General features: G+C 37.6%; 1 protein-coding gene across 1 annotated transcript in view; it reads left to right on the top strand.

The window, feature by feature from the left end:
* The first annotated feature begins 1743 nt into the window (after positions 1-1743).
* LOC149831446 (T-complex protein 1 subunit zeta 1) overlaps positions 1744-23975 on the top strand; it is a 33854-nt gene continuing 11622 nt past the window's right edge. The window contains exons 1-11 of the mRNA XM_090013903.1: positions 1744-1926; positions 2009-2072; positions 2450-2585; positions 4623-4774; positions 4897-4944; positions 6467-6559; positions 7207-7313; positions 7625-7739; positions 7842-7928; positions 18290-18494; positions 18655-18749. Coding sequence (XP_089870029.1) covers positions 1793-1926; positions 2009-2072; positions 2450-2585; positions 4623-4774; positions 4897-4944; positions 6467-6559; positions 7207-7313; positions 7625-7739; positions 7842-7928; positions 18290-18494; positions 18655-18749 — 1236 coding nt within the window. The 5' untranslated portion in view covers positions 1744-1792. The remainder of the gene's footprint in view (positions 1927-2008; positions 2073-2449; positions 2586-4622; positions 4775-4896; positions 4945-6466; positions 6560-7206; positions 7314-7624; positions 7740-7841; positions 7929-18289; positions 18495-18654; positions 18750-23975) is intronic.

The following is a 23975-nucleotide window of genomic DNA, read 5'->3' on the forward strand; positions in this document are numbered from 1 at the left end:
AAAGACACGTCTTTTTAAAGTTTCAGGAAAACGGCAAAATTAGTCGACTGAAACATCAGTTAGTCGACTAATAGTTAGTTATTAGTAGACTGACAGTTATCGTCGGTTGACTGATCTGTTAATCGAGCCATTTGAAAATCTGAACTTTTGAAACTTAGTCGACTGATAATATCATCAGTAGACTGAAAAACCTTTTAGTCGACTGCTGCTAAAAACTTCTGAAAAACAAACATTCTGTTCGGTCGACTGATAAAAAGCATTAGTCGACTGCTGCTAAATTTTCAGAAAACACATGTTCTGTTCAGTCGACTGATAAAACCATTAGTCGACTTCTGCTAATTTTCCAGAAAACAGACATTCTGTCCAGTCGACTGATAAAACCTTCGGTCGACTAATTTGACAAGAATGACTTTTTAGAAAATATGGTGCAAAAGGATTAGTCGACTGATAAGTCTATTGGTCGACTAATAAACATGAAAATTTAAGAAAAGAGTTTTCTAAAAAGATTTTCAAAAGAGTTTCTTTTAGAAAAGTTTTTCTAAAGACTTTTAAGGTGAAATGCAACCTAAATATGCACTCTAAGTAAGGCTCTTACAAGAATCTAAGACTTTTAATGAATTAAACATTTGCACACTAGTCTTCAAGGATTCTTCACTGAATTCTTCAATTTCTTCATAGCCTTAGCTGAAATGCAGTTGATTCCACTTGCTCATCATCAAAACCATGTACTTGAAGTATCATGTATGGCTTTATTGTCGTAACAGTTGACACTCCTAATCCCATCGGTATAGAGTTGGTTGTACCGCTTGATAGAGTTTGCCTAACCCCGGAAAAGAAAAAAAAGTCCAAAAGGAAATTAATAATTTCATAATCTTTTGCCTTTGAAAGGTAAAACCAAAACTCATATCTCCTGAAATGATAACGACAAGAAAATAATCTGACGGATCAAACTTAAATCAAATTGTTAGGTTAAATTTATTCAATATAATCACGTCTATAGGTTTATATTGAGCGAAGACATACCTTTTATTATGTTTCTTTAACTTGCTTAGGACATTTAAAAAAAAAACTGTTTAAGAGCTTTTTATAATTTAAATAAACGATTGAAATGTAGGAATAATATTTTCTGATATTTTTAATAATATAGACAAAATATCATGATAAACCGATATATTATTAATAAAACCATAATACCGTGATATTTTGAAGATGCATTTTTGGTAACTATTTTTAAAATATCTCCAATATGAGTTTACTCATCCCGTTAATGCGACGGATATCAGCAACACTTTGGAAGTTTCATGAAGAATATGGTATTTTAGTCATCGGTCGTCGTTTTAAACAGCCAAAATATCACGATATTTTTAAAACATGCCAATATCGTCGTGCAATGCGACATTTACGTTCCATCGGCATAATACGTCAATATAACGGCTATTTTATTTGTTGCATGTTAACTTATTCATTTCTGCCAAAATTTGATGGATGAGAGAACACGGGAAAAACTTTTTATAGGATTTTAAAATATCAGGATATTTTAATCGACGATAAGTTGACGTTCAAAACGTTCGTCACCGTACTATAGAAGTATGCCCTAAGAAGTTCGGACAACCGTCGGACTGCATGGATCGGTAATCGTGAGCCGTCGGATGACACTCCCGAACTAAGAGGCTTTCAAATTCTAACATGAACCGAAGAGGAACTAACCGTTTTCCATTTTGCGGGAAATCGACTAGCAGTCGCAGAAGAGGGTAGAAGAAGAAGAAAGAAGGAAGAAGAAAAGGAGGAGAAGATGTCTCTGCGAGTGCTGAATCCGAATGCGGAGGTGCTCAACAAGAACGCGGCGCTGCACATGAACATAAATGCGGCGAAGGGACTGCAGGACGTCCTCAAGACCAACCTCGGCCCCAAGGGCACCATCAAGATGTTCGCTCCCTTTTTCCTCATTCTTGTTGCTTTTATTGTTTTGCTGTTGGTGGTGGTGATGGTGGTGGTGCTGTTGTTTCAGGCTCGTGGGCGGGGCGGGAGACATCAAGCTCACCAAGGACGGCAACACTCTCTTGAAGGAGATGGTTACCTCTTTCTCTCTCTCTCAAACGCCAAATTTGTTTCTCTGACCTTTGATCCGTTTTTCCGAAACGCGAGATATGCTCATGGCGATTGGTGCGGGGATGGGGTTGGTCTATGATGGTGGTGTAGTTCGTTTTTCTTTCATGGAATTAGGATTAGGTATTTCTTTTTTGGGTTCTCGTTTTGGAGGTTAACTGATCACGAGGCAGTAAGGAGTGGGGACTGCCTAGGAACAAGCCCTTTTCATTTATTCATGTGCTTCTTGCGACAAGATCCACCCTTTTTAGCTTATATTATTGTCAGGATTTGATCGTTGTTGATATTCATGGTGTAGTGTTTATTGATTGTTCCATGTTTTTTCTTTTTTCTTTTTGGGTAGCAAATTCAAAATCCAACGGCTATTATGATAGCAAGAACGGCAGTTGCCCAAGATGATATAAGTGGAGATGGCACAACCTCCACCGTGCTCTTCATTGGCGAGCTCATGAAGCAATCAGAGCGTTACATTGATGAAGGTCAGTGAGTTGGTCTCTGTAGAACATGAAGATGATGACATTTTGACAGTTTCCAACCCTTGCCATGCTGTAAGCATTTGTTTGCACGATTTATTGATTAGGACCTTTTTTTCATCTTCTACACATTCAAATGCCTGATAGCAAATTTTGAAACCTTTTGCTGGTGCATCTTTTTATTTAGCATATGATATAGAATACAACTCTCTTTAAACTTTACATCATGCAGGCTCTTTTGTTGTTTTCTTATTCTGTATATCGGTTCAGTGTCAAGGCTTCAAATACGGACATGAACCATTGGCTTGTGCAGCATAAGCAACAGTCCATATTTGTATGTAGCTTGTAATCTAGGATTACCATCGATTATATAACCTAGATAAATATGCAAACTCTCTAAGGGGAGAGTAGCAAGGATGTTCCAACGACCTGCTTATCTTTTGCAATACAAGTGAAAGGACCTACTTATTGTAAGGGTTAATGCGGAAGTAGTCACTCTTTTCTGCTAGCCAGAGGTGGCATATTTGTTTTGGGTAGTTCCATCTGTTACTATTTGGTGATATTGGACACACACACAAAGATTAAGGAGGAAGTAGTCACCCTTTTCTGATAGCCAGAGGTGGCATCTTTATTTTGGGTAGTTCCATTTTTTATTTGGTGATCCTATTGAACACACACACACAGATGAGATAGATAGATAGATGGTGATCCCAAATAAAATACAGTGTGGCCATGCTGTTCTACACTAAGACTTTGCTTGTTTCATTCCCACCAATAAGAAAAGACTACCATGGGAAAGGCATCCCACCAGGGAAGGCCATCACATGTGAAATAACTTTTATATGCTGTGAATGGATTTTCATATTAAATGCATGGTCAATGTGAAAAAGAAATCCTTGTTGATTGTGAGCCCACAGGAAAACGGAGTTGGCATGTTTGTTTCACCTGCATACAAAAATGCGGGGTTTCATATGTAAACCACCCATTTTCATGTGTAAAATGGGTGAAACAAATGAAGCCTAAGAGTGTGACTCGAGAGAGAAAGAATGACTAGTGCCTAATTCAAATGCTGAATGCTATCCCATTCTAAATGGATAAATCCCCTATCAATCCACATATGCACTTTTCCATGGAACTGCTGCTCTATCTCGATCTGTCACCTCGTTTATGCTTCCGCCGCTGCTTCAATTGGTTTCGGGTAAAATACCACTCGGGCAAGATCACAAGATTCAAAGGTTCCAAGCAAAGTGTTTATTACAAACAATCTAAACCCTGTTGTTTAGATCAAATAAGTTTGCAATGCCAATAGATAAGTCCATGTTTGCCTATCTAGAGGCGGAATTTTCAAACTAATCTATGCTATCATGACCCAGCAGGTGGAAGAAAGACTTAGTGATTATCATGCACATCCTTGTTTGCATTGCTGTTGCATGTGTTTGTATCAGAGTTGCCAGTTGGGGAAGCGGGAGCAGGAAGCGATTCGGGAAGCGTAAGCAGGAAGCAAAGCACTTCCAAAATTTTAGGAAGTGGGAAGCACAGGACGACTTAGAAGCGAACCAGGAATTGTCTCGGAAGCGACCTAGGAAGCGAAAAAAGGAAAAAAAAAAGAAATACAAATAAAAATAAAAACACAAAAAAAATGAAAAAGAAGGGGAAGGGCACTTCCCCTAAATGGAAAACACACTTCCCAATTTTTTTTGGTGCTTCCCAACACGTTTCGGAAGTGCCACATTTTGTGCTTCTGAAATGCGCTTTGGGGAAGTGCGCTTCCCCATGCCTTATGGTGCTTCCGGTAACCCTGGTTTGTATGTTCATATGCTCAAATAGTAGATTTCATTTTGTGTTTTTCCTTTTCTCAATTGTTTGGTTTTTTTATATGTTTTATGCAAATGGATTCTAGCATATAGGTGTTTGTGTATGACAGTACGAGTAATTTCTACTTTCAATTCTAACGCCAGGCTTGTTAATTGTGAAATCAGTATACCTTATCTGGACATACTCATTAATCTCTTGATTTCATATTTATAATTTTATCAAATGCAGGCATGCATCCACGTGTATTAGTTGATGGGTTTGATATTGCCAAGAGGGCAACCCTTGAGTTTCTGGAGAAATTCAAGACTCCTGTTGTTATGGGTGGCGAGCCTGATAAAGAGATTTTGAAGATGGTAGCTAGGACGACTGTTAGGACAAAGGTATGTGTATCATGTTTTTTCAGCTATTCTACAACCATGTTAAAAAGTACTTTTTTTCTTCAGAGTTTTTGGGTTTTCATAAACTTGTCTTCAACATCATAACTGTCTTCATCTTGTTTTAGTTGCATGAAGCATTGGCGGATCAGCTAACTGAGATAGTTATTAATGCGGTGAGTATCCATTTCTGCGTATAGAGTTGAACTTTTTTTGGTATTTGCATTATATATATATATATGTATGTATGTATGTATGTATATATTGCATCTAGAAGAATTTGTCCATTACTTTTTTTGTCATAAGAAATTCTAATTAAATTACTTGGTGTCTCGTATATGAATTTTCTCTTGATACATGGCGTGATCCTCCTACTGACCAGTATCACTCTTCTTTCCCCTGTATTTTTAAAGTTTTCTGCATATTTGATCATAAGGTAAACAGTGAGGGTGTGCAACACATCCAACATACAAAAGCAAAAGTACATGGTTTAATTCATGCTTGATGAGGCTATTTTTCTTTCTAACTCAAATTGCAGGTATGAATTTATGAGTATTTTGATTTTTAACTAAAATTGTATGTATGGATTTGAACTATTCTTCTTTCGAACTCCATAGGAAAGATCACATCAATAGACTTCCAAAATTACTGCTGAAGATGGTCGTAGCTGCCCTAATAAGGGTAAAAGTCTGTATAATTTTATCCACATTATCTTTTAGACTTTGAGACTAACCACTTCAACAAAAAAATTGTAAAATTTACCAGCTTCTCTAAAGTTGGGAGTGAGAACCTGAGAAGCTAGCTGTTTGCCTATATACTCATCAAAATAATGCTATAAGGTTGAAGGCCCCAGATCCAGTTCCTTCATGTATGACCAAAACCATTTCTTTCCTGCTACTCAATAGGAACTTCTAACTTACTGGAGTTAAAAAAAGCTTTTTCCAAATTGATTTTGATGATGTTTACCTTCATCTTGCTTTTCTGGGTCACTCCATTGGCAAAGACATGAACTCTGATTTTTTTCTCCTTTTTATGGAGGCATTTTTAATATGGAGATATGACATGGTGAAAGACCATTTCTTATCTCTCCATTAAGTATTTGCAACCACTTCGTAGATGTGTCCAATTAAAAATTTGTTGTAATTTAAAATTCTTAAATGCCCCAACTACTCTTGCAATGAGGACAAGGAAAGATCTATTTAATTTCTTTAGTATCACCTATTTTCACAGAATCCTTTCAGAAGTTGCATGAAATCTATTTTATTGATCTTACTAGATCGGTCTAAAAAGCTAGGAAAACCATTTGGACCCAGTCTTTTACCATATGAAAATGACCATAAGGCTTACTCAGCTTTTTCCTTTGTAAAAGTAGCTTCTAATACATCTTGATGCTCTTCACATAGAGATAAAAAAGTGAGGTTCTCGGTCTTGCCTGCCCATGTGGGAGATCATGCTGCTTTATCTTTAGTTAAAAAAAGGTGATATGACAGATTCGGGCACATTAGGATTGGGGTTATGCCATTAGGGGTGTCAACGGGCCGGGTTTGGTTCCGACCCAGGTGGGACCAAACTCAGGTCTGATTTGATACATTAGATTCAACATTTTTTTTTCTTTAAAGTAGGTGTCATTTTCATTAGGTTAGTCTTAATGGTTTGCATGCAATTCCCATCATTTTGTGTTTGTTCTATTTTGCACAGGTGCTTTGTATTCGCAAACCTGATGAACCTATAGATCTGTTTATGGTGGAGATCATGCACATGCGACATAAGTTTGATGTAGATACACGTCTGGTACATCTTCAGCCCATTTTCTAACTCTTTTGTTACACATCTTCCTCTATGAATTATTCAATTCGCGAACTTACACTTTTGTTGCTGTTTTTCATGTCTCCTTGTTCTTTCTCGTCTTTTTCTTTAGTCCTCATTTGGTCCAGAAAGGAAAAGAGGCTTCGTTGTCTAAATTTTTCCGAATGCAGTGCAAATTTCCTTTTTTTCCTTTGCATGTGGTTTAACTCTTTGTTTTATGTCTGATTGCTTTGTTTCTGATTTTATGTTGCTTTGATTTTCAGTGTCAGGCTAATTTTCCTTTTTCCAGCTATGATTTAAGGATGGCCTTTGTTGTCAAATCTGTATTTTCTGTATAATTTGGATCTTCAGTTTCTTCAGTTGTAAGAATTCTATCCCATGCAATCCATGTGTGTGTAATCGCAGTCACAGTGCCTTTATCGTTGGACTTCTATGTTATGGTCCTTTTCTAAGTGTGGTCATTTGACATTGAAGCACTACTGCTGCATGAGATATGTTTCTATTGCCAGTCTCTTTTATTTCTTTGATTCTCTTGTATTGGATGTTATGGTATCTCTATATGTTCTTATTTGAGCAGTTCCTTTTATTGGCAGTCCATCTAATTCTAAATTTGCATGCCACTGTCGTTCCAGGTTGACGGTCTTGTTCTTGATCATGGATCTAGACATCCAGATATGAAAAGACGTGCGGAAAACTGCTATATACTTACCTGTAATGTGTCTCTGGAGTATGAGAAGAGGTGACTGTATTACTATTTTGACTTATTTGCATTATTTTCTGCTAGTTTTCTACTACTATTGCACTAGTTTAAAATTGTTTAGGAAGGGCTAAATTTTGTATCACTTATTCTTGTTAAATAACTCAGTTAAAATACTACTTTTCAACTGATAAACTTATTACTCTATTTTTGTGCCTTTCGAATAGTTCTAGAAGCATTGAAAGAAGAAAAACCTTGATAGAAATTCTGAATTTTGAACTTGTTATGAAGTGTGGCCTTGTGGGAGATGCTTTCTGACTTTAAAGTTTAAACTGATTGGAATTTTGCAACAGTGAAATAAATGCTGGGTTTTTTTACTCAAAAGCAGAGCAGAGGGAAAAGATGGTTGCTGCAGAAAGGCAGCAAGTAGATGAAAAAGTGAAAAAGATAATTGAGCTTAAGAATAAGGTTTGTTTTTTTTTTTCCTTTTTTTTTGCATTAGTGTTCACTATTTTTATCAGTTGCCAGAAGAGATTATTCAGGCTAAAACTACATTGGATTCTATGGCAGGTCTGCTCTGGAAATGATAGCAACTTTGTTGTGATCAACCAGAAGGGAATTGACCCACCTTCACTAGATCTGCTTGCAAGAGCAGGGGTAAATTACAATTTTGCTTCATGTTTTTCTCTCTCCTGAATTTGCTATTACCACTGCTATAATGTCGTTTTGTTCATATATTTGGTTTGCTTTGGAGAAGTTCATGACCAAGAGAATTGTTGTTTCGGCTGCTGTTTATTCTATCTACAAGATACATATGAACGGCTTGTAGGGGTTTAACTTCTTTGTACCTGTTAGTTGTCTATTCATAATACTTTCTTATTTTGGCTTTCACTGCTTCTTCAGGTTTCCATCTAATTTTAGTTTGTGAACATTTAAACGGAGTTTAGGTTAGGAATGTCAATAGATCAAATTGAACAAAATCTGTTGTTCAAGCATTAAGTTTGAGTTAGAATTCAGTGTCTAGGGAACACATTGCTATGGAGTCAGGACAAGATATTGAACTATATTTTTTGTTAGATCTGTATGCAACCAAGGCCAATCTGCCTTTTTTTCTTCCCATGTAGTTCGATCTGGATCTCATTCTAGAAACTGTCTAGTAAGTCTGCAAGGAATCCTTCCTCTCAATATTTGGAACCCATTTCAGCATGGCCCATTATTTATTATTTAGATTATCTGCTAAAAGGGCTTCTTTGGATCCTCAATCATTCTTTTGTTCCTCTAAGTCTGAGACTTAAACTTGAGTATTTTGGTCTTATATAACACCAGCCTTAACAAAATCCCTGCATTTATGGTTGCAAAATTGCCATAGCATCTTACTTGCTTGGGTTTGGCTTGTTAAGGCTCAGCTCAAGCTTGCTCATTTATTTCAACAAGCCAAGCTAGAGCCTAGCCCAAGGCTCTTTTGCTTAAATGAGCTAACTGAAAAGGAGTGTGTATGAAAAGGAGTGTGTACACACGACTGGGTTTGGATCTTATCCAAACCCAATCTGAGTTCATCCAACTAGCACTCTAATTAGCACATGTTCATTAAAGTCACTAATGGCATTTTGTAAATTACATTTCCTGTATGATGGGTATTTTCGTACCCTAGTAATTGTAACAACATGTATTTAACATGAAGCCCAATACCACAGTCGTGTGATTCATTTTGGGGAAAATCCTGCAGCTTTCTCTTCTCTTTCTCTCATTCGGTGCTCTTGTGTATGAAACAGGGAACCACGATTTCTATCATGGTATCAGAGCTACAGATCCAAGCTTAAGGATCTTATTCCTTCATCCGGTAAAATCTATTCCCACTCACTTGCTTTTGAATCATCTCTCCTACTTGTTTCTCTGCATATTTCTGTTTCATTGCTTGTTGAACAACCTTCTTTCATTAGCCTACCTGTTTCTTTCTCTACATATTTCTGTTTCACTTCATCCTACATTTTTCACTGTTTCCTCTCTATTTTCTTCACGTTACCATATTTCACTGTTATCATATTTGCCTTTGAATCATCCGACATATTTTTGTCTCCCTTTTGTCTTGTCACTGCACGTGATCTTATATGTTAACAACACAAATACTCACGCAAGATCAGATTCACATCATTTGATCTTTGCGTGAATAGGGTCATGTTAAATATTTTTTTTCTTTTACAAGTTGACTGCACATCAGATTCAGATCTTGCTGTCCTGATTAACTAATATTACATTAGTTGATCTTTCTCTATCTTCTTCTTTGTTTCACACTGTCTGTTTCTATCCCAGAGTTATAAATCCATATTCCCTCATTCTGAAATTACACACGTTAATTTTAAAGTAACGTGTCTCTTTGATGAAACTCTAATTCAGAACAGTTTCTTGGTAAATAGTTCTGTTTTTCTACCTCAGTTTTATCATTCAAAAAGGCTTGCAGCAGAATTTCTGATATTAAGTTTCTGTTCTGATTTTCATTAGATCTTAACTGCAATTGGGTCTTTGTCGTAAAGTCATTTTCTTAATTCTTATCTCTTCGTATATTTTTGGTTTCGATAGAATATGGACTCATTTCCTCACTCTCAGTCTGGTCTTTCCTCAAACTTTCTTAGTCAACTCGTGTCTGAGAAACTCAACAATTCCAATTTTCTAACTTGGAAGCGACAAATCATTCCATTCATAAGAAGTCAGGACCTTTCTGGACATCTGGATGACTCTGTTCCTGTTCCTCCAGAGTTCGTATTACAAGAAGCAAAGAATAGTGAGGGAGATCCTTCTATTACCTATGTCAGAAATCCAGAATATGTATCCTGGATGAAGCGAGATCAGGTGCTGGTTGCCTACATCACTTCTACATTATCACATGAAGTGTTTGTGGCAATTCCAGATGACTGCTCTGCAATGCAATTATGGCATCGATTGGTTTAGACATATTTGCAGAAGAATTCGTCATTTCCTGTACAATGGCCTTGATATTTTTGTGCTGGAGTAAGACTTTCTCCTGGTGTAGGATCTCATAACGTGCCATCTTTTTTACATGCATGATGTATTACAAGCAAACCTGCAAATTGTTATGCCTGCGAAACTTTGCTCTTCTTCCATCAGCTGTTACAGGGATATTTGAGTCCTGTTCAGTTGTGCCATCCCCACGCTAGCATTTAAATTTCTGGCGATTGAAGGTTCGGCTGCAACTCACCTGTTTTGCTTCAGTACCCAGGAGGGGTTGTGGAATAGACCATTGTTTTATGGGGAAATTGGAATTTCTGTAAAAGCATATACCCAAAGAAAGATGGCTCATTCCGAAAATCTTGAGGACACCACATCGGTTGTGAATTGGGTTATTTTTGAAGAAAGAATTTCAAATGTTAAGAAAGGACCCCATGACCATCATAGAGTACTTGAACAAAATAAAGACCATTACAAATCAGCTGACCATCGTGGGATGTGCAGTTAGTGACAAAGATATGGTGCAACAGACTTTGAGTGGGCTGGGATCGGATTATCATATGATGGTTACTTCCTTATTGTGTTTGCAAGAGTTACCTGCTTTTGAAGATCTTCGTGCCAAACTTTTGCAGTATGAGATGACCCTAAAGGGATTTTCTGAAGATACTCATTCTCAAGGTGGAGCACACATTGTTCTTGCCACAGGAGTTGCATATGGGCGAGGACGTGGTACATATGATTTTCAAGATAGAGGGAGTCAAGAAAGAAATGGACAAGGAAGTCGTGGAATATTACCTACACCTAATATTCATCCCAGTGGGCAAAGGCAAAGATCAATACCGACCTGTTTTCTATGCAATAAAAGGGGGCATATCAAAGCAAATTGTTGGTTCAATCCTCAAAGTAAAGCTAAACGGCCAGAGACAAGCAATGGGTCAGATAAATTGAAGAACAGTGATAAAGTGAAGTTGTTACTCTCTGCTTTAGCTGAATTGAACTTAAAGCAAAATGATCAGGGCACTTGGTATGTTGATTCTGGTGCAGCCACTCATGTCATTGGTGATGTTGGTAAGCTCCTAACTTGTGTTCCCTATGCTGGTAAAAATAGTATAGTCACTGGAGATGGGTCTCACCATTGTATTTCCCACATTGGAAACTCTGTCATACCTAATGTCTACTTCTTCCCTTGCTCTTTCAAATGTCATTTATGCTCCGAATATCAAGAAAAATATTGTTTCTGTCTGTAAGCTTGTTGATGACATCAATGCCTTAGTTGAGTTTACTCCTTTTTCTGTTCGTGTCAAGGATCTCCACACGAGGGAAACATTCGTTGAAGGAAAGCGACAAGGGAATATGTACGTGTTTCAAGAGAATCCTTCCACTTCGAAGCTCGCATCATCATCTTCTTCAGCTTCTTCTAAAAATGTTTTTAGCCTTTCTGAGTGTAATAAGCCAAATCTTTGGCATGGTCGTTTGGGTCATTGTAGTAGTCATTTTATTGAAAAGCTTGTTTCTAGCAGTCTTATTCCAAAGTCAAGTCTAAATTTAAATGTTAATGATAAGAAATGTTCTAGTTGTCTTCAATGTAAGAGTCATGTCCTTCAATTTCATTCTATTAATAAAAGAGCTTCAAAGCCTTTTGAAATTATTTGTTCTGATGTTTGGGGTCCAACTCCAGTTCCCTCCATGTCTGGCATCAGGTATTACCTCATTTTTGTTGATAGCTATTCTCAGTATACATGGATCTTCTTTATGAAATGTAAGTCTGAAACATTCAAGTTATTTCAGATTTTTCATTCCTTTGTTCAAAATCAATTCTCTGATAATATCCTTTGTTTCCAATGTGATGGAGGGGGTGAATTCTCCTCAAATGACTTTATTAAATTTCTCCAGACAAACGGAATACGTAGGCTGGTGTCTTGTCCTCATACACCTCAACAGAATGGGATTGCTGAATGCAAGCATCGCCATATTGTCGAGAGTGCCATGAGCATGATGCATGATAGTAACCTTCCAGTTACCTTCTGGGCAGAGACCTTTCATTCAGCCATTCATATCATAAATCGATTGCCCATGAATATCTTGGAAAACAAATCACCTTACCTTTCCTTACATGGTGTTCATCCAAATTATCATGATTTGCGAGTATTCGGGTGTGTATGTTATGTTCATGTTGACAGTTCAATGCGACATAAATTTCAGGATAAGGCCTTGAAGTGCAGATTCGTGGGGTAAGCTGATGATTATAAATGGTACAGATGCTATGATCCCATGGGCAAACGTATCAAAATATCCAAGAATGTTGTATTTGATGACTTGAATTTTGATCACAAGGTTGACAACCTTCCTGAAATTGAAGTTTATCACCCCTGGTTGAACTCTGACCTCTTCTCTAGTGTTAATGATGTTTGTCCTTCAGAATGTAATAAAGATGAGAGAAACATGTTTGATGATGTACAGACGACTCAGGAAAGTGTCATTTCTGATCCACTCTTGCCTCCCGAAAGGTATAAAGACATTGTTTACTCTCGACGTGAGAAGGGGATTCTTCCTAATTCTAATCAAGAGATAAATTCTTCTTCTGCTCCCAGAAGATCCACTCGACCCCGACATCCTATTGATAGATGGGTAAGTTATGAGAATTTCACTATGGATTTTCAACTCTTCTTAACCTCTCTAGGTAAGGAAGATCAACCCACGACTTTCTATCAAGCAACAAATTCTAAGCGATGGATTGAAGCTATGAATGAAGAAATGGAGGCTCTTCATGAATGTGGCACTTGGGAGATTGTTCCTAGACCACATGATCAAAATGTAGTTGGGTCCAAGTGGGTGTACAAAATAAAGTATAAGTCGGATGGTACTATTGAGCGATATAAGGCTAGGCTAGTTGCCAAGGGATTCACCCAGGAGCAAGGACAAGATTACGATGAGACCTTCAGTCCGGTTGTGAAAATGGGTACTATTCGAATCATACTATCATTGGCTATTGAACATCTGTGGATTATCAGTCAACTGGATGTAAAAAATGCATTTTTACATAAAACTCTAAAGGAAGAAGTGTACATGGAACAACCCACTGGGTATGCAGAAGGGAACTCCAGAGAATATGTGTGTCGATTAAAGAGAGCTATATATGGTTTGAAGCAAGCCTCTCGATCTTGGTTTGACAGTTTTTCTCTTGAAATAGAGAAATATGGTTTTAGCCGTTCGCTTCTTGATCATTCACTTTTCATATTCAAATGTAACGACACAATTACCTTATTATTGATATATGTAGATGACATAATCATTACAGGTAGCTCTGCTGAACACATTGAGCAGGTCAAAGAACTCCTGAACCACAGGTTCAAGATGAAAGACCTTGGTAAACTGCGATATTTTCTTAGAGTAGAAGTTGACAAAATTATTGAAGGCATGACACTTACCCAACATAAGTATACCATTGATGTTCTCAGCAAAGCAGGTATGAAAGATTGCAAGCCTCTAAGCACACCTAGTGTACTTCATCAGAAACTCAGTTCTAGAGATGGCGATTTGTATGAGGATCCTACAGGATATCGCAGGATAGTGGGGATGCTTCAATATCTCACTTTTACTCGCCCTGATATTGTCTATTCAGTCAATCAGGTATCTCAGTTTATGCATGAACCGCGTATTGGACATATGGAAGCTGTTAAACGCATTCTTCGATATTCGAAGGGAACTATTGGAGATGGTCTTTTGTACAGAAAGAGTATGAATGAACATAATATGCATGAACTTCTTGTTTACACAAATGCAGACTGGGCAGGAGATCCAGATGAGCGTAGGTCAGTGTCAGGATACTGTATTTTCGTTGGCCTAAATCTTGTATCTTGGAGCAGTAGAAAACAAAGGGCTATTGCCAGATCAAGCACAAAAGCTATATAGATCAATGACAGCTGCTACAGCTGAAGTAACATGGATTAGACATTTGTTGACAGAAGTAGGAGAATCAATATCTAAATGTATTCTCCTATGTGACAATCAAAGTGCCATCAACATGTCATTCAATCCTATCTACCACAGTCGTGCCAAGCATATTGAAATTGATCAACATTTTGTAAGACAAAAAGTCGAAGAGAAGGAAATTGAACCAGAATTTGTTCGGACTACTGATCAAGTTGCTGACTTGTTTACCAAAGGGCTTATCAAGGACCGATTCTGGATGTTGAAAGGCAAGTTGTTCATGGTTCAAAACCATGTACAACTTGAGGGAGGATGAAAAGGAGTGTGTACACACGACTGGGTTTGGATCTTATCCAAACCCAATCTGAGTTCATCCAACTAGCACTCTAATTAGCACATGTTCATTAAAGTCACTAATGGCATTTTGTAATTTACATTTCCTGTATGATGGGTATTTTCGTACCCTAGTAATTGTAACAACATGTATTTAACGTGAAGCCCAATACCACAGTCGTGTGATTCATTTTGGGGAAAATCCTGCAGCTTTCTCTTCTCTCTCTCCCATTCGGCTGCTCGTGTATCATACAGGGAACCACGATTTCTATCATTAACCTCCAACATGATCTTGGCTACTAAAATTTTCTTATTCTCCATTTCATAAACACATACATCAGCAGAGAGAGAGAGATGGTTCTGAACCAATGATAACAATATGGTGGTAGACTCTTGCTTGCAAGGATCAATCCACTAAATGATAGATTTAACCTTAGAAATGTGTTTAGCATGATTTATTTACTATGTTAGTAGGTTTAATCATCAGTAATATCTCTCAAAATATCATGTTGGGGTCAAAATTTAATGCATGAAAACAGTAAATAAAAATGTAAGTGCCTTTTTTTTTACACTTCGTGCTCACCTAGTGTAATGTTGGACACTTTAGCATGCGAACTTACACCATTTTCATATGTGTGTGTATAAGAGTAATATTTTCTACCCTCGTGGGTAAGGAACCCCTGTGAAAATACATAGTATTTTGATTTTTTCAGTGTTTTGCACATCTGACCCTCCAAATGTGATCTGTAGATTAAGTTTAGTAGAAACTGACCTTTGGATCATGTTTTTCTGCTGTATGTGTCAGATATTACGAGGGTTGAAAAATCAAGGGCTTACAATGTACCAAATATTAAAACATCAAAAAAAATATTTTTACATTGAAAAACTATAATCCAAGGGTCAATTCCTACTATTAGACCATGTTGAACAAATCCATGAGGTCAAATTTGGTAAAAAAGGACCTCCTATGAGTTCCAACTAGGAGTTTTTTACCCACGAGAGTAGCAAATGCTATGCTATCTCATGTATTGTTACATTCCGAGTGGGCCCGGGGTGAAAATGGATTTCAAACTAGGCTCGGATTAGGTCGGTTAAGTCAAAACAAGGTCTAGGTCAAAAAACAGGTTTTGGGATTTCTGATAGACTTTAGGAAAAACACTATTTCTCTTAATTGGCTAAATATAAATTACTCAACTTTGGAGGGTAGCTAGGGGACACGTGGGGGAAGACTTTACAACAAACCATAGAGTCAAACTCTACTTGGTTGGGGATTTATGAGTCTGTGATCAGACTACAGAAAATCTGGCCAGTTTGGTTTTCTGTTTTGAGTGGTTCTTCTAATTGGCTGAAAGTTTAGGGCTGATTTTTGGATGGTAGGCTGGGGACATGGATTGAGTTAGGGTTCAAATTTGAGAACCAAACTCGTTTTGGTTAGGGAGATATGATCTAAGGAAGACGGGCTAAATTTTGCAAATCTCAATATGCAGAATGAATTGGGTTAACTATATCCAGTTTAGGTCAAGAAGGTCTATAAGTGGGTTTGAGCCTAGGTGAGGGTGGGTTCAACTTACCTGGGCTTAGGAGAGATGCGTTAGAGTACTGGGCAAGGTCTGGTCTTCACGGCTGGTGCTGAGGATGGCTTGAAAAACCGGCACAAGCACAAACCACTTGTGTGGGCCTTAGTAGCACCTTGGTCCACTAAGTGGGCTTTGACCACAAGGATCGAGAACACCCAAAAATTGAGCCAAGAGAGAGACTTGGCTAGAAGAAAGAGAGGTCTAGGGGCCTAGGGGGTCAAGGTGATGAGGGCTTAGGGGCCAAGAGAGAGAGAGAGAATAGACAAAAGCCTAGGGGCTCAAAAGAGCGAAAGAGAGAAGCAATTTTCTAAAAGAAAACATTTTTCAATTCAAAATGCTTAGCTACTTTTTTCAGCACAAGGGCGCCTCTATATATAGGTTCAAGAGAACTCATTAGGCCAACACCCATTACAAGGAATCATAAAGAAAATTAAATAAAAAATGAGAAATCCAAAGAGCCTTGTGAAACCCAAAGAGGCTCCTTGGAGTCTCAAGACTCTCAACCCTATTCTCAGATAAAACCTTCCTAGGGTTAGGATAACACCTAGGTCTTCTTAAACACCTTTGCACAATCATCTAGGCCATATTCAAGAGGGTTGGGCGCCCTCCAAGGTGGACCTACGAAATTTCCAAAATACCAATATTGCCCTTCTATATCTCCTAGATGGCAGGTTCCTTGTGGGTTTCACTTGCCCATAAATGATGGGGCGCCCAAGGGTCCCACTGGCTGAGATGGCTGCATGTCTACATGGCTGATATGTCATGAGCCCCACGGTGGTTGAGGTGGCTTCGAGCATCCGAAGTTTGGATCTTGGTTCCGGTTTGTCCTGCAGAGGATCCAATTGCACTTTCTGGATCATTGAGGTTGGATCAGGGTCTCCCAAGATCGGGTCCGCACTATTTGGATAAGGAGCTAGGTTCGAAGAAATTGGGACTGTATCATATATATATGGATAGGTGCTAAATAATACATGCTAAATTAGTTTTTCAAGGTTTTTTTGTTTTATTTTTAAATTCTGACTGTACAAATGTGATCTATGTACTTGATTTTATAGGGATCAGCTCTTGAAGTGTTCGATTCTGACACATGGATGGGTTTTTATAAGGTTCAAAAAATCAATGGTCCAAAATCTTTGTTAATTTTCAAGGCTCCAAATATCATTTTTTTTCATCGAAAACACATGATCTAGGTGTGGATTCCTCGTAAATCGATCATGCCCAACACATTTATGGGGGTCAGAACTGCGAAAAAAATACTGGAAGGCTATGTCACAGGGACTCTTCAACTAGGTGCCGCACCCGCGTCGCACCCGCACCCGATGCGGTCAACCTGACCCTGGGTGCAGTCAATGCACCCAGGGTCATTTATGTCCAACTTTATATATATATATATATATATATATATATATATATATATATATATATATATATATATATATATATATATATATATATATATATAATTTTTTATATTTTTGCCGCACCCCCGCACCCAAGTTTTTTGAAAGTGCTGCACTCGCACCCGCACCTGCACCCACACCCACACCCGCACCTGCACCCATGTGACATAGCTGGAAGGGCAGAAAAACCCATTTAGCACATATTAATTTCGCACCTATCCATTTCTCTCTCTCTCTCTCTCTATATATATATATATAGTGCATGAAGTACCAAGCTGAGCTTCAGCAGCCTAGGCTGGACTTGGCTCAGCTAAGGTTTGTGTACGAGGGCGCCTGCAGATGTATTAATTAGGACCATTGAGAATTTTTTGCTGCTATGACATTTTATCACTTTCTGTATCTATGCATAATAAAAATCAAGTGAGTACTTTGACGTGCTCCAGTTGAGATAATGACTCTTTCTAGGCTGCTGTTTCTCCTCCAAACTTTCAGCCATTTGGGAACCTTATCCAAAGCACATCATTGTGATCCTAATGAAATTAGAAAACTTCCCTGTGAACCAAGATTATATTTCTTTACCTTGTAAACAACAGTGTTATAATTTGAAAGCGTGGATGGTACTTAATAAGATAATGAGTGAGATAACTCCAAAAGCTTTTGTTTATCCTGTGGTTTTGGTAAATATTCAAAATGTTTCTCTTTGGTACATTGATTTTATGTCTTACCAGTTGCTAATGAACAGGGATCACATCGTCCTTATCAATGTTTTTATTATCAGTACTGGGGCTTATTAGCTGACTTTTTTTTACTTTAGATAATTGCTCTTAGAAGGGCAAAGAGGAGAAACATGGAACGGCTTGTTCTGGCTTGTGGAGGAGAGGCTGTGAACTCTGTTGACGACTTGACTCCTGATTGTCTTGGATGGGCTGGACTTGTTTATGAGCATGTTCTTGGAGAGGAGAAATATACATTTGTTGAGAATGTGAAGAATCCCCATTCGTGTACAGTATTAATAAAAGGTGCTGCTCTGTTCTTTCCATAAATAAACTTATGGCCAGTCTTTGTCTCGTTTTCCTTTCGACTATATGCTATGTATAGACTTATTATTAGTAAGCAACCTTGCAAGTTTCATCTATGATAAAGGCTAGTGATGTGACAATTGTTTAATTGTGGTTAAAGGCCCAAATGATCATACCATTGCTCAGATAAAGGATGCTGTTCGTGATGGTTTGAGGGCTGTCAAAAATACAATTGAGGATGAAGCAGTTATACTGGTAAGGAACTGCTTGTGCTGTATTTCTGCAGGTTCTTGTATTTTGTTGATGTCAGTGATTTAGTAATAGCTAATGAAAGTTATAACTTATAACCTTGGATATACATGAGCTGGAATGGTAGAGTTGCACTATGTCAGCCAAGGTGTTCCAGGTTCCAAGGGATTTCCTCCACCCTGGCTGGGTGAATCTGTTAGAACCTGTTCTCTATAGTTCTATGTGATATTTTTTGTCTTCTATATCAAGTTCATTCAGAAACTAAGGATTCGTTGTCAATGTGTAATTTGAATGAATGGAAATTCATAATTGTGCAACTCATCGAGTCACAAACTTGAATCTTTGGAAATTAAGGTATTATATACTCTTGACAAGTTCAAATGCTGATATGTTATATAAACTTATGAAGTGAGGTATGTGGCGTTTGCAAGATGAAGTAATTATTTACACAACCCAACAATAGATTTGATTTTTTTTTATTTAGTTCACATGCCCAGATTTCAGTTAATGAATTCTAACACCGGTAGCAATCATAGGATAGTTGAATTCATTAATGGGGCTCTGTCATCATAACTATATTATCTTGGATTGGATAACATATCCAATAGCAAAATCCTATCTTTGGCACATTGAACATAGCATATCTTTTAGTGTAATATTTTAAAGTTGGTCGATTATGATTGTGATTGCATGATATTGATAGATCTTGCTTTGCTGAATGGATCTATATAAACCAATGCATACCAAAACAAGGTATCACATACACCTATATATATATATATATATATATATATATATATATATATATATATATATATATATGCGGACTGTCCAAACCACTTTTCAAAAATCACTTTTAGAAGCGTTTTTTGGCAAATCTGACCATACAGATGTGATCTTCATTGTCAAGAACCTAGGAAACAGCTCTTGTAGAAATTTTTTCTGTCAGTTTGAAAATTTTGAAGTTTTCGAGATTATAAAAATCCTAGTTGTAGTTGTAATGAAATATGCGGAAAAGCAAAGAGTGCACTAAGCACTTACAACATCTACTAATGAACAAACAAAGAGGGGCTAATACCCAAACCCACAAGAGACAACACAACATAAAAATATAAATGCCTCTTATTGAAAGAGAGAGAGCTCTCAAGAGTGAAAAATACAAGAGGGGAGCACCCCTATTTATACACAAGAGGAGGAGAGGGAGAGGGCCAAGAGGCCTTAAAAGGAGAGCCACCTAGGGGGCTCCCCATGTAGTCGTTGGGAGCCCCCAACGGTCACTAATGTGACCGTTGGAGGCCCCATCGACTACATGGTGGGGCCCCTTTTGAGTGAGCAAAAAACAAAAAAATAAAAAATACATTTTACAAAAAATAAAGAGAAAAATAAACAAAGAAAAACAAGTACCCCTATCGGGTACTTGTGAAATGACAGAAATACCCCTATCGGGTATTATATATATATATATATATATGAATTACATATATTTTAACACCCTCCCTCAAGCTTTACGGGGATATAACCGAAAGCTTGTTAAGGAGAAACAAAAACCGAGGAGCCGCAAGAGCCTTAGTGAAGAAGTCCGCCAACTGGTACTCTGATGTGACGTAAGGTAGTGCTATAGTTCCTCTTAGGTATTCATCCCGAACGTAATGGCAGTCCATCTCAATATGTTTAGTACGCTCATGGAAGGTGTGATTGCTTGCAATATAGATTGCGCTTTTGTTGTCACAACACATCTTCGAAGGAGTAGAGATGACAATGCCCATATCACTGAGGAGGCTTCTTAGCCACACAAGTTCCATGGTTGTAGTGGCCATAGCACGATATTCTGCTTCCGTCGAGGACAATGATACTTTGTGTTGCTTCTTGCATCTCCACGAAATCATAGAGTCACCTAAGAAAACACAAAAACCGGTAGTTGAGACACGGTCATTGGGATTTCCTCCCCAATCTGCATCGGTATAAGTAATTAAATCAAGTGACGAGGCAGAAGAAAGAAAAACTCCCTTAGTTATGGTATTTTTGATATATCTGACAATCCTTAAGACTGCACTCATGTGCACGGTTGTAGGTGCATGTTGAAACTGACTGACAGAGTGGACGGCATGAGCAATGTCTGGCCGTGTGATGGATAGATAGGTTAGAGACCCAACAAGTTGCCGGTAGGGAGTAGGATCCTCGAGAGGTGTTCCATCTTCCAACCTTAATTTTGCATTGATGACTTCTGGGGTTTCTGTCTTCTTGTCATCGGAGATACCCGATTTGGAACAGATGTCAGCAACAAGTTTCATCTGAGAGAGAATGTACCCTCGAGGAGAGTACGCCACTTCAATTCCTAAAAAATATCTTAAGAAACCAAGGTCAGACATATCAAAATTTTCTTTCAAAACCTTTTTAATATCATTAATGCCTTGCTCATCACTTCCTGTGATGATCATATCATCAACATAAAGTAGTAAAATAACTACAGAAGACCCTGTACTTTTCACAAACAAAGCAGTGTCAGTATAACATGAATGAAAATTTAAACTTGTCATTACATTACTAAATCTATCATGCCAAGCCTTTGGAGCTTGTTTTAAACTATATAATGCCTTGTTAAGTTTAAGAATTTTATTTTTACCAATACATACTCCTGGTGGGGGATCCATGTAAACTTCTTCATTTAATTCGCCATTTAGAAATGCATTCTTAACATCAAGTTGATAGATAGGCCATTTCTTTACAGACGCAATAGCAATAAGAGTCCTAACACTTGTCATTCTAGCAACAGGTGCGAAGGTTTCTTCATAATCTATACCATATTCCTGAACATATCCTTTAGCTACTAATCGTGCTTTATAACGTTCTAATGAACCATCACTCTTGGTTTTAATTTTGAAGACCCATCTACATCCTATTGATTTCTTTCCAGTGGGTAACGAAGTTATTTCTCAAGTTTTTTGCTTTTTCAAGGGCACTAAGCTCTAAGTTCATGGCTTCAACCCATTGGGGAATATTTTTGGCCTCATTATAGTGTGAAGGTTCATGAAATGAATGTAATGCAATTAGACATGCTCTATATCTAGGAGTTAGGGACTCATAGGAAACAAACCTATTTTGAGGATTGGAGATCCGACTGGATCTCCTTAAAGATGTTTCTTCAATGTCGGATCCTTGAGAGTATTTTTCTAAGGCACTTATCTGAGTTTGTTGACCACGCCTAACATATGTTTGGATTGGTCTATTATTCTCATCTACAGCATTATCAAGAGGGATTTCCTCTAGGTCATTCAAAGACTCATTAGAGATTTCCTCTTCTTGAGGAGTCTCATCTTCTTGAGATAGAAGATCAAATAAAAAAGTATATTCACTTTCGTCAATATCTTTAGTTTTCATAAAACCATTTTCATTTTCCAAAAAGGTTACATCTTTGGATACATAGAGTTTATTATTTTTCAAGTCAAAACATCTAAAACCCTTTTGATTTTCTCCATAACCCAAGAAAACGCATTCAATAGCTTTAGGAGATAATTTGTCCTGTTTATGAGTAAGGACAAAACATTTACATCCAAAAACTCTTAATCTATTGAAGTCAGGTGTTCTTTCAAATAGTTTTTCGTATGAAGATGTATTTTGTAAGGATGAAGATATCATTCTATTTATTAAATAAGTTGAGGTTAAGGCCGCTTCGGCCCAAAAATTCTTTGGAATTTCTTTGGAAATAAGGAGTGTCCTAGTAGTTTCCATGATATGTCTATGCTTTCTTTCGGCCAAGCCGTTTTGTTGAGGAGTCCTAGGACACGATCTTTGATGACAAATCCCATTTACTTCTAAATAGTTTTGAAATTCATTTGATAAATATTCTCCACCCGAATCGGATCTAAGAGTAGAGATATTACTTGAAAATTGATTTTTAACTATCATATGAATTTTTTTAAAAAACTCAAAGACTTCGGATTTTAAATTGAGAAAGTAGATCCATACATACCTAGTATAGTCATCGATGAAAGTGACATAATAGGAGTACCCTCCTTTAGACATGATGGGGGAAGGACCCCAAACGTCCGAATGGACTAACTCAAAAGGTCTTTTGGATACAAAAGTCCGGTTTGGAAAAGGAGTAGATTTCATTTTGCCAAAAATACAATTCTTGCAAACAAAATGTTTCTCATTACAAAATTTCTTTCCAAATGGAAAGGAGTACATTTTTGAGAAACTTGGATGTCCAAGTCTTTGATGCCAAATATCAATATTTTTATCTTGGACATGGTTACAAAAAGAGTTAATGGGGAGTTTCAAGTTGCTCATGTAATAGAGATCTCCCCTTCTATGGCCTTGCCCAATCAGCTTCCCGGACCGGAGATCCTGTATAGAGCAATCCTTAGTTGAGAAGGAGATTTTACATCCATGATCGCATATTTGAGCAACAGAGAGGAGATTTAAATTAAATTGAGGTACAACTCTCACGTTTGGCACAAAGAAGTCTTTTGAAAAGTTTAAGGTTCCAAGACTTTTAACTTGTAAAGATGTACCATCGGCAGTTGAAACATAGGAGTTTTTAAAATTATTACATAAATCGGAAAGCTCATTTTCAAGGGGGGTCATATGAAAAGAAGCTCCAGAGTCAAGGATCCAAGACGACATACCTGGAGGAGAGGAGGAAGCTACGGCGGCACCCGAAGTTGATGGAATCTTGAGTAGAGTTTGTAGTGCCTCCGATAGTTGAGCAAGAGAAAACGAGTCCGTTCCTTTGATTGCTTCCTCTTTCTTTTGAGTAGCTTCTTCAACGGAAGCAATTTTATTTTTTGGTGCTTCATTCAACTTAGGGCAATTAGGTCTTATATGACCCGGTTCTTGACAATGATGGCAAATGGCTTTTCTATAGTTGCCATTATAGTTATTTTGTCTTCCAAAATGTGGAGGTTTGTAGGTTTTCATATGGTTGCCAGGTTTGGATACGGCCAAGACATCATTTCCTCCTTTAATCATGCCAAGACGGGTTTCTTCTTGGCATATTTCGGCTATGGCATCTTCCAAGGGAAGTGGCTTTGATCTATGTAGGAGGGAGGATCTAACTTGTTCATATTCGGGCCTAAGCCCATGTAAAAATTGGAAAAAGTGTTCTTTTTCCATTTGTTCTCTCCTTAATTCCACATCTATACTAGAAACCCATTTTGGTTCTAGTAAGGATAGCTCATCCCATAGAGGGCCAAGAGTGCTAAAGTAATCCCTAACACTCATTTCTCCTTG

This window comes from Nuphar pumila, chromosome 7 (assembly GCF_984573655.1).
Source record: "Nuphar pumila chromosome 7, dmNupPumi1.hap1.1, whole genome shotgun sequence".
NCBI classification, from domain to species: Eukaryota; Viridiplantae; Streptophyta; class Magnoliopsida; order Nymphaeales; family Nymphaeaceae; genus Nuphar; species Nuphar pumila.